Source organism: Salvia hispanica, chromosome 2 (assembly GCF_029641045.1).
Source record: "Salvia hispanica isolate PSC_SH4W2 chromosome 2, Shi_PSC_v1, whole genome shotgun sequence".
Lineage (NCBI taxonomy): Eukaryota > Viridiplantae > Streptophyta > Magnoliopsida > Lamiales > Lamiaceae > Salvia > Salvia hispanica.
Genome location: NC_142693.1, coordinates 43,357,290 through 43,369,469, shown reverse-complemented (window position 1 = coordinate 43,369,469; position 12,180 = coordinate 43,357,290). Strand labels below are relative to the sequence as shown.

General features: G+C 31.3%; 1 protein-coding gene across 1 annotated transcript; it reads right to left on the bottom strand.

Annotated features, from left to right (window-relative positions):
* Positions 1–3,920: 3,920 nt before the first annotated feature.
* On the bottom strand, positions 3,921–7,796 carry LOC125200894 (cytochrome P450 84A1-like). Its single transcript, XM_048098721.2, has 2 exons — positions 6,772–7,796; positions 3,921–4,627 (listed from the first exon to the last, which is right to left on the bottom strand). Exons 1-2 carry the CDS (start codon positions 7,705–7,707, stop codon positions 4,007–4,009), a joined length of 1,557 nt encoding a protein of 518 aa, XP_047954678.1. The 5' UTR covers positions 7,708–7,796; the 3' UTR covers positions 3,921–4,006.
* Between the last annotated feature and the right edge of the window lie 4,384 nt (positions 7,797–12,180).

Here is a 12,180-nt window from a genome sequence, read left to right as displayed (position 1 = left end):
GCTCATTGACCAAAAATAGAAAAAAGCAAAGTGGACAACATTTCACGGACGAACCGAAATAGTAAGCGTGGACAACATTTCATGAACGAATGAAGTACTTTATTACCACTCCATTTAACTCAGTAAATAATTATTTCTTAATCGGGAAATTGGTCCCTAATATCATGAACTTTGCCCATATATTGGTTTTTTCCATGAACTTTCAAATTAGTACCATAAATCATGAACTTTCAGATTGGTTTGGTATTTCCCCGATAATTCAAGTTTTTTTAGGAAATTCCCTAAAATGTGTTCCTAGCGTTTGTGAAAGAGAGAAACAGGTTGTGTTTATTTTTTTAGCGTAGTGTCACAGATGTGTGTTTCTAATTAAATTCTTTGTGTTTTTATTAAATTTATTTTGTTTTCTTTATTTTTAGAGTTTTGTTTTGTCAAATAAAAGTAGTATTGTGTTTAATATTCCAAATAGATATGCCAACATGACATGCCACTTATAAGAATGCTGCTAAATAGGATTCAAAATGCTATATAAATTAGCCGAATATTACAGTTGATCCGCCGTGGAAAATACCAAATCAATCTAAAAGTTCATGATTTATAGTACTAATTTAAAAATTTATGAAAAAAACCAAAATTTGGATAAAATTCATGATATTAGGGATCAATTTTCCTTTCTTAAATCTTTGTAGTCAAAGGAAATATATTAACAGTAATTGGAGAAACAGTAATTGGAGAAAGGAAATATATTAACAGTAATTGGAGGTCTGAGGAAGGGAGTATACTATATATAGAAAATGTGCAATTATGATGTTGTAAAGTTCTAAGTTTTACTATTTATCCTCTGCTATTTTTTTTCTCTACTTTTTTTCTACTACTCCCTCCGTCCCGCTTAAAATGACACATTTTCCTTTTTAGTTTGTCCCAACTAAGATGACACATTTCCTTTTTTAGTAACTTTCTCTCTCCAATTAATACACTCAACCACTTTTTCTCACTCCTATTAAATATCCATCTTTCTTTATCTCTCTACTTTAATACTTACACCCACCTTCTCTCTCTCCAATTAAACACTTTAACCAATAACTCCTAAAACCCCGTGCCGGCTAAGCAATGTGTCATCTTAGCCGGGACGGAGGGAGTATTACTTTATTAAATAATAAAATAATATTATTTAAAAATTTGTATTCAAAAAAATGTCACATATTACATGTAATAGGACGAAGGGAATAGAATGATGGTTGGTTTGAAAGTCTTACTTTAAAATTTGGGATAATTTTTTTTTATATATAAAAGCAACCTGTCATAGTGAGCTAAGGTTAAATAGAACTTAATATATAATTGGGATTAGTAAGCTTTGAAAGTTTTTATTTTTAATTGTGTATTTGGATGTTGGTTAAACTTTAAATTTTTGTTGCATTGAATTCATATTATTGCTTGTGCGGTTGTAGTTTCGAACTTATCAAACTATGCAATGATGATTCCTATAAAGATAAGAACTCATCTTCATATTTGCATTACAAAATTTAAAAGAATTCATCACTATCAACGTCTACATGATACATCTATAAAATTTCTAATTATTAATGTTGATTTCTAGTAATTTTAAGCATTTACTCCCTTCGTCCCGCTTTAGCAGTCCCATTGACTTTTCTGCACTCATTTTGTAAAAATGATAATAAATAGTTAAAGTGGAAAAATAATAAAGTAAAAAAGAGAATAATATAGAGAATAGTCTTATCTACATTATTCTCTTTTTTACTTTATTATTTCTCCACTTTAACTATTTATTATCATTTTTACAAAACGAGTGCAGAAAAATCAATGGGACTGCTAAAGGAGGACGGAGGGAGTATTTTGTTTCTTTTGATAACTCAGGGGATATTGCAGGATTTTGATAAAAAGCCATACATATAACATATTAAATTGCTACTCGAAGAGATAATGAATAACAATCGAGTTGCCACTATAGCAATTTACGATCAATTTTGCTGAATTTTACTATCAATATGTTAAAAAATGTATTTAATTATTTGGGTTTTACAATGACACCATTGAGTTGCATACATACTACTCCCTTCGTCCCGCTTAAGATGACACGTTTTCCTTTTTAGTTTGTCCCAACTAAGATGACACATTTCCTTTTTTAGAAATTTTTTCTCTCCAATTAATACACCCAACCACTTTTTCTCATTCCTATTAAAATATCCATCTTTCTTTATCTCTCTATTTTAATACTTACATCCACCTTTTCTCTCTCCAATTAAACACTTTAACCAATAATTCCTAAAACCCTGTGCCGGCTAAACAATATGTCATCTTAGCCGGGACGGAGGGAGTATTTTGATGGATGACACTTGTTTTTACTCATGCAATGCATATTTCTTTTTTATAGGGTTGTTAATGTGCACTAACGAGACTTATACTAACGTAATGGTGAGGAATGAACATAAGGCAAGATATAGGACAAGAAAATGTCAAATTTTAACAAACACTTCGGCCATATGTAATCGAAATTTGAGGTTCGTTTATTTGTTTTTAATTCAAAAGTTTTTTCTTTATGTTTAAACATGTACAAGTGGTTATGTGTGTGCAATTTTAAAAAAATGTTTATTTAATTTGGATTTTTCTGAATTTCTGATTTTCAATTCTGTACGGATTAATTTTGTAAATATAAAACCCAAATTTGAATTATATACCACTATAACATATTAAAAATTATTTAAATGGAGTATTATAATCAAATAAATTTTTTATTTAAATGTAGTAGTATTAGAATCAAGAAAAATATTTTTATTTCAAAGCTTTAACTACTAGTAATTTTTATATTTCGACTTTATAATCAAATTCATCGTATACTTAACTACTAGTGGGCTATTGAAACGTCACCTTGAGCTTTGTTTACTAGAGTTTATTAGCTAAATGAAGCTCAATGTTTGGATTTTGAACCTGATTTTTTCTTTAATCGTCGCAATAACTTTTATTTACTTGGATATCAATTTGGCACCCGGATATGACCAAAACAGAGAATCAACCGTGATAAATAAAATTTTACATTTGTACAACAGGCCCGTTTAGCTCAGTTGGTAGAGCGCAAGGCACTTTAACCAAATTCGTCTAAGAGAAAAACAAAATACAACAGTGAATTATTTGTTGTGTTGACTTGTGTCCATTTTAGTTATAGTTGTTTGATTATTACAACCATAAAATATTTCCACTTTTGCCTCCATAAATGTCATTTTTGTTGTGCCTTATAAACATTAATACAATTTTTTTTTTTATCAAAGAATACTTTAATGCACCATTTCTGGCTCTCTCTCCTCTCCTTTGCAAGCAACCAGGTAAGAGATCCTTTAGTGATAATGTGATGAACATTACTAAATACAATGTGATAAAAATATATACTGTGATGAAAATACTTTTTTCTCATTAATTTCAGAAAATAAACTTACGGTGGAATGGAGTAAGTACAAAATATATTATACTCCCTCCATCCATAATAAATAGATTAGTTTTACCATTTTGGACTTTCCGCCAAATTAATTATAACAATTTCTAAATATGAAAAGTTTTAAACAATTAAATACTACTCACTAATAATGCAGACTTCACAATCTACTAATACTAATTCCATATTTTTTTTTATATTCACTCTTTTACTTTCCAATTACGTATTAACACAGATGTCATTACAAAACTTTAGTTAAATAAATTGTTGGGGGTTTAATGATTTGAGATTAACTGAACTTTAGCTACGGCGTCCATTTCGTATTTATGTGTAAGTTGCAAAAATTGTTAGTCTATAGTTTTGACTGATCGATGTAAAGAAGAAATCTCAACACAGATTGTAAATCGATTTCTATATATTCATTTCATTTCCACATATATCAGGCTTGTTTTTTGTTATTATCTAAAATCACAATAAATAATAAGAAAATTTGCAATTCATATATACACACTGACACACATAACTCAAATAACACATACACAACAAACACTTAAAATGAAAGGCTCAAAGCGGGCAGCTCAGCCGCGGGGTCGGAACCGCGACCAGCCTAGCCGCCCGCGGCGCAGTTAGCCCGAACACGTCGCTCATATCCAAGTCATCCGGCTTCATCCCGTCCGGAAGCTCCCACGTGTAGCAATGGAGCAGGTGCGCCACCGCCATCTCGAGCGCATAGAGCCCGAGCTGCATCCCGGGGCAAGACCTCCGGCCCGACCCGAACGGGATGAACTCGAAGTTGCTCCCTTTGAAATCCGGCGCGCCGGCCTCGAGGAACCGCGACGGCATGAACTCGTCGGGGTGATCCCACGCGGCCGGGTTGCGACCGATGGCCCACGCGTTGATCATGACGCGTGATCTGGCGGGGACGTGGTAGCCGGAGATTGTGGCGTCTTCGGAGGTCTGGTGGAGGAGGAGCGGGATCGGCGGGTGGAGGCGGAGGACCTCCTTCAGGCAGCATCGGAGGTACGTTAGCTTCTCGAAATCGGGCTCTTCGACTTTTCGGGCCAGGCCCACTGTGTTTTTGAGCTCTTCTTGGACCTTTTGGAGGTCTTCTGGGCTTTTCATTAGCTCTGCCATGGCCCATTCTATGGCGGATGCTACGGTTTCGGTGCCACCAAACATTACGTCCTAATAAATCAGAACAATATGAGTCTATGAAAATGGGTCATTCATTCCTTCAACTCATTCCGTTTCATAGTAATATACACATTTCTTTCCGACATGAAAATTTAGAAAAAAAGTGTATATTGTATTAAATTAAAAGATATTAATAAAATAGAATAGATGAAAAATAGAGAGAATAAAGTAAGTGGCTCACTACGATGGAATGCCCAAAATATAAAATGATTATACACATTTCTAAAAATGTATCGACGGATATAATTAGATTACCAATTTGTTTACACGATAATTAATACTCTCTATCCCACAAAAATATGAACTTTTGGTTGAACATGAATTTTAATATATAATTAATAAAATAAGACAAAAGTAGAAAGAAAATTAATTAAAGTATTTTTAATAGAGAATAAAGTCCACCACTCCACCTTACTAGATAGAAAATACTTTAGTATACTTTTTTTGGAATGGACTACAAACAAAATAATGTATTCCTCCGTCCCACAAAAGATGTCACACTTTTCTTTTTAGTTTGTCCACAAAAGATATCATATTTCCCTGTTTTGAAAAATTTCTCTCTCACATAAATATAAAAATTATATTTTCTCTATCCATTTAATACACAAAATAAAATCTCCTAAAATTCTGTCGTCCCATAAGTGTGACATCTTTTATGGGACGGAGGACAATATTTTTTTTCCAAACGGAGATCAATGATTTCTTATTGTACACATGTTGTTGCATGATGACATGAGTTAAAGGACAAAAGGAATGTGTATATGTTTTCTATGTGCACACAGAGTCAAAATATGTAGTACTACAAAAAAAGGTTTCACGGATATTATATCTGTGCTAAAGTTTAGAACTGCAGTCTTATCCACAAATCTTTTCCAACCTTAGTAAGTGATGAATAAAATTAAATTAGTACAAAACTAATCTTTTATTTTTTAAATAGATGTGAATTTTTGGATATCTCAAAGATATATAATTTCTATCATATTGAAAATTAAATAATTCATCATGCACCTTTATTGACCATAACATAACCTACATACTAAGTATATAATTATATGTAGACAAATATTCTTCATTCTTTTAATTTTGATAAGTTTTTTCTTTAATAATATGAGCATTATCATCTAATAAAAATATTCTAACCATTTTTCTTTATCTATTTATTTATTTCTATGATCTATGATAATTTAGTAATTTTGTAGTATTAAACTTCGTATTTAGGGAGTGTGAAAAATGTCAAAATACCGATACACCCGACTTATCGTACTGATAAAATATTGAAAATACTCAATTTTGGTATAACCGTATAACTTGATTTTCGGTAAGGTATTATACCTTATCGAAATATTTTCCGTACGTCAACAAAATATGGATTTTCATATACTATGGTGTTCCATACCGAAATTCTGGCATACGTAAAATACTAAAAATAGTACTCTCTCCGTCCACACATAATAGTCTCATTTTACCATTTTGGGATGTCTAAATAAATAGTCTCATTTCTAAAAATAGATAGTTTATCTTTCATATTTTTTCCACTTTTTCTCATCTCTCTCATTCTTTACCCACGATTTCTCTTATCTCTCATATTTTACCTAATTTTCTCATCCTCTCTCTTACTTTATTGAAAATCCAATATACCAAAAATTTTGGTTATGCAAGTATATATTTTTTACTCATATCAAACTTTTGATACATTATATGTTACAACCCTAGCCATATGATGAAAATATGTTTTTTTTTTTAAATGTGGGGTTCATCCTCACGGGAGCAATCTTTTGTGTTTTACTATAGTAATATTTATATACACATTTATTTAATAACCAACCACGTTCATGATCCCAACAGCTACCTATATGACTTTGATAGCTTTGCCTTAGACATTTCGTTTTTTGTTTTTTGTTTTTGACTTCATATCCTTGACTTCAATTTTGATAGGAGTATTTTATTTAACTATTTATATTTTATATTCTTTTTTTTTTAATGTCAGTGTATTTGTGAATTCATTCATTATTCAATTGTTTGGATGATTATTCAAAACCTAGGCTACATATTTTTTAAAACTTTAATTAACCAATATTAATAAGAAAATTGATAAAAAATTGAGCTAAGGAGGAAAATGAGTGAGTATGTGTTACCATGATAATAGCTTTGATGTTGTTCCTAGTGAGTTTGATGGAGCTCTGCAAATCCTCTGGCTCAGAAATCTTTTCTTCTTCACAATAAAAAGCTAACAATTCATCCACCATATCCGTATCTCCAGATTCATCATCTGATCCATTCAATTTCTTCTTATTCTGTATATGTTCATCAATTATAGTATCAATGAATCCATCAAGCGAATCCCGGGCCTTGGCAAGCCTAGCATTAAGGCCCTGAATATCCATGAAATTCAACCAAGGCACAAAATCAGCTATATTGAAAGCTGCAAACAGCTTCGAGAACTCTTGCAAGATGGATATGAACTCATCCTGCCCCTCGTGCGAGCTTGACCCGAAGGCGGCCCGGTATATGATGTTCCTAGTGAGCCCGAACACGAGCTCGCCAACGTTTACAGGCTCCCCCGCGCTTCTTCCGACGGCCCGGACCATGTGGCCGACCTCGTCCCGGGCCGAGTCCCACGACTCGGCCCGTTTTCGGCTGAAGAGCTTCATGACACAGAGCTTGCGCATCTGGCGCCAGAAGGGCCCGTAATTGGCGAAGGCCATGTCGGCCCGGTCGTAGGTGAGGTAAGTGATGGCGTGGTTCGCGGGCCGGTCGGAGAAGATGTTGTCGTGGAGCTGAAGCACCTCCCGGGCCGGGGCCGGGCCAGAGATGGCGAACATGTGGAGGAAGCCCATTTGGAGGTGGACGATGTCGCCGTATTGCTTGGCCAGCTCGGCCAGGCTGCGGTGGGTTAGTTGGCCCATCATGCCCATGTTGCCTATAACGGGCCATCCCTTCGGCCCGGGTGGATACCGTTTTCGTCTTAATCTTGATAAAATGAAGAGGAATAGTAGAGGGATTATACATAGGATTGAGAGGGGTTTAGCTTCTAGAGGTTGGAGGAGGGAGAGCACCTTGTTTTCCATCATGATTTTGCATAACAAAGAATGAAATATTTACTAAGTTTGAAATAATAAAAGGGTGGGAATTGGAAGTGAGTTGTAACGTAGCTTACATTAAAGGTTTTTTGGTGAGCCACAACATTTTTCACACACATCAAATCATTATCCAGGCAAATCCACACATGAGCTGAGCCACAAATTTGGTGTACATGATGAGATAGATCATTAATATCTATTTCGCTATTACTAGTGTTTGCTTCATTAAATAAAATGATCATGAGATACTTGCATTATAACTTATACTTAATAAAATAAAAAATAAAATAAAAAACTTATACGTCCCATTTTGATTTCATATAGATTTTAAGAAATATTCCTAAAAGTTAGTGATGCATGAATCATACTTTTATATACTCTATTCATTCCACTTTAGCAATCCCAGTTAAGTTGGGCCTGAGTTTTAAAAATGTAAAAGAAAGTTTGTGTAAAAAGATAGTGGAATGTGAGCTCATTTCTATATAATAGTTTCATAATAAAATGTGAGTGGAATGTAGAACCTATTACCATTTATAAAAGATTATAACTGAAACTTCTAATGTCGGATGAATTAAAATGAAAAATAGAAACGGTTAAAATGGGACAAATAAAATATTAAGTTTATAGTAATAGAATATAACGCAAATTAGTTATTGAAATGTAAAATCCATTATCAAAAGTGACATGGATCCTACATTACAATGTAGGTTAATCTTCAATACAAAGCATCTCTTTATTGCTCAAAAATTAATTTTATTGTCAGAAATATATAGGGACTTGACTTTATTTATGTTGGACGTTCTCATTTTTTGTGTTATATTATTAACATATATAGACCCACTATGATGTAGTATATGATTCATTTAAAAAAAAAAATTTAAATCAAAACATAAAACTATATATACAATTTATAAATATATAAATATTAGTTGACATTACAAAAATTCAGATTTATTATCAATCTTGATTTGTGAATATTAGTTCACTTAATTTTAGTTCCAAGACTTAATATGAAAACTTGATTTATGATATCAACTGATATTAATATATCATAGATTTAATATGATTTTTAGTATTTAAAGTTCTTATTATAAAAATTTTCACTGGAACCGTCTGTGATATATCCTTTTCGTACAGTGTTTTTAAAAACTGGACCGGACCGGCCGGTCGTACCGGTTTGGCCGCGAACCGGTGCTCAGTCCGGTCGGGTTCACCACTTAAAACCGCCGAGAAGTTGAGCCGTTTTGGAACCATATACCTCATGTATGTAAGTTCAACTCCATTACCACTCCACCACTTTAATTATTGTGGCATAACAATAACTTTAATTATTCTTATAATCAATGAATAAATGTTTCATTCATTATAATTTATTGTTAATAATATATGTTGATTAAATTTGTTACTACTATTTAATAAACTTTAATAATTTATTACACTAAATTTCAATATGTCATATATATATTTAATTAAATATAATTTTTATATATTAGGTATATATTTATATAATTTATATTTATATTTCTCCAAAATTTAATTATACTTATCCATAATTAAGTTTAATAATATTTTATTTTTCACTAAATTATATAAAAATATATATGAATTGGATCAAAAGTACATTTTATTATATAATAAATTTGATATATTTATATAATATATATTTAATTATATATGCTACAGTAAAATGGTCCAATCAGTGGTTGAACTGATCGGACTAGTTGAACCGTGAACCAGTAGCTTCGCCGGTTCGCTTGCCGGTCCGATTTTTAAAACATTGTTTTTCTATAATCATGGGTGTAATATATAGTTTTGGGTTTTAAGATCGAAAAATTTAGAGAAAATAAATATCGAGCCAGCAATATAGCATGATTCATATGCTGTGATGAATGGGAATGCAGATAATAAGGTGTCGGTGGATCCCGACTCAAATCTAAGAACATTACGTGGGACTTAAGTTATAGTACTATTTTTATAATAAATAAATTAAGAAAATCTTAATATATATATATATATACACGTGAATGGGCCATATTCAGAATGTAAAGTAAGTTGGCATAGGCCATATTTATCACTTAATGTTTATTGGATACTTTACTTTTTAAGAATCAGGATCATTAAGACTTTTTTGATTATAATTTATATAAAAAAGTAGAAAATTTTTAAGATTTTATAAATGACTTTTTTACATATATATAAATCCGTAAGAGCACTCCCAATGGTCCGGCTAAAAACTCTCTTATTTCTCCCTAACTCCTGCCACATCAGCACCAAAATTTATCCCCAGTTTTTAGCCAACTTTTAGCCAACTGCTCCAATGGTTTCTCCCTTATTTCTCCCTTATTTCTCCCTAACTCAACATTTCATTTTTACATCATTACTAATTTAATTGTTTTATTTTTGTATATAATAAAGCTAGCTAATTTATAAGACAAGACAAATAATAGTAATAAAGTTCGTTGTATTAAACACGAGTAAAATATTACAACAACGAAAATTAAAAAAAAAAATAGGGGGGAAATTATTTTAAATTAATTATTAAATTTTAAATTTATAGGGGGGGAAATTAAAAAAAAAAAAAAAACTATTTTTATCGCCGTCGCCGGATTATCGCCGAATTCTCCCCAACGCCCGGCGATAATCCGGCGATAATCGGCGATTTTTCGCCGGATTTAACGCCGACCCATTGGGAGTGCTCTAAGTTTTATATACTACTCCACAATTCACTCTCAGTTTTTTATTTATTTTTTATTTTTTTTTAAAATATCTCAATTTGGTCGGTTGGTGTTAAGTGATGTGGGACACCGTTGCCATAAAGGCATAAACACGTGGGAAATATGATGGCGAAATATTACCAATCTTGATTTCTAAAATTAATAACGTACTTACTTACTAATGTGAATTATTTATTTTGACCAAATATCTAATATGACCTACGCTTATCGACATTATTTTATGGTCTTAATTAATTAGTCATAACTCGTAAGCTCTATATTGTCCAATCATTTATATGGACTCAATTAGTCATAAGTAGAGATTAGATTAAATCCATAACATTTTTATTTATTGAAAATGCGCGTGCTAAATTAGTAAATGATGTAATTATGTAAAGGCTTATTATTAAAAAGGAGCAGCAGTTTTAATTTGATCTCTACTTTTTAATCTAAATTTACAATAATTATAAAAATAGCATGCATTTCTTTCGGCTACAAAAAATTGCACTATTTCGTGTCAACATATCATACATATATATATATATATATATGATTTTTCATTTTACAATATACTTATTTTATACAAGTAGTGATAAAATGCAAACTTATATATTGTACAAACTCAAAACTCCTCAACACGGCTTTAACACAGTTTCAATACAATATCAATACAACATCAATCATTGACTACCGTTGAAATTCTGTTGACATTTTTCTATTGATATTTTCCTGTAATTTGTTGACATTTTTCAATGGTCCAGATCATAGTTTTGAGTTTGTACAATATTTAAAATTTTCATTTAATCACATTCCTATTTTATACTAACCTTTATTTTGTTCCTAATATTACAAATACCTTTTATTTGTAAAAATCTACACGTTTTTCTATAGTGAAATCATTTAATTACCATATCTCAACTAAAAATAGATCCACCAATACACTCTTAAAAAGTGTGTTGGTTTTATGGTATATATAATATAGGTCTTATTCTAATGCTTATAGCACCCTAATCCAAAATCAAGATTAAATCTCCACCTTTAGATGTTGCCTACAATATATTGAGATTTTTTGTTACATTTGTTGATAAAAGCTGCTTATCAACATGTACGAAAATTGAAATATAATTTATCAAATTTCATCACCCGAACATCGTCGGAACATATGCAATTGAGATCTCGTTGGAATCCTTATTAAATTATCTTTAATTTGATATATTTTTTGCGAAAAAATAATTTAAATTGAGAGAGTTACGTAAATTTAAAGATTTTAGATGATTATGAGGAAAGAGAAAGTAGTTAGTTATAATTACTACATATATGATTTGACATTAATACACTTTTAATTTAATTAATAATTATTTAAATTTAAAATATATTACACTTGACATTATATCAACTACAAGATCTTCTAATCTAATGGTTAAAAATTGGTCTCAATTTTGGATTGCTAATTAGTTAGCAATTGATCACCTCCCTATATAATATATAGTCTTGGCTTAAAATGCAACATTTGTGAATCGGCACGGGATTTTATGTAGTATTGTTTTGTGAGTTAAAGAAGAGATAGTAAAGTAAGAGAGATGAAAAAGTAGAGATAGAGTTGTTTCCATTTTAGGAAACGTTTCATTTTTATTGGGACAGCCAAAAAAGAAAAACGTTTCATTTTTAATGGGACAGAGGGAGTACTTATTTACATTGTTTATTAGTACATTCCTAGCGCCAAGTTAAAATTTTTACTGGTTGATTTGAC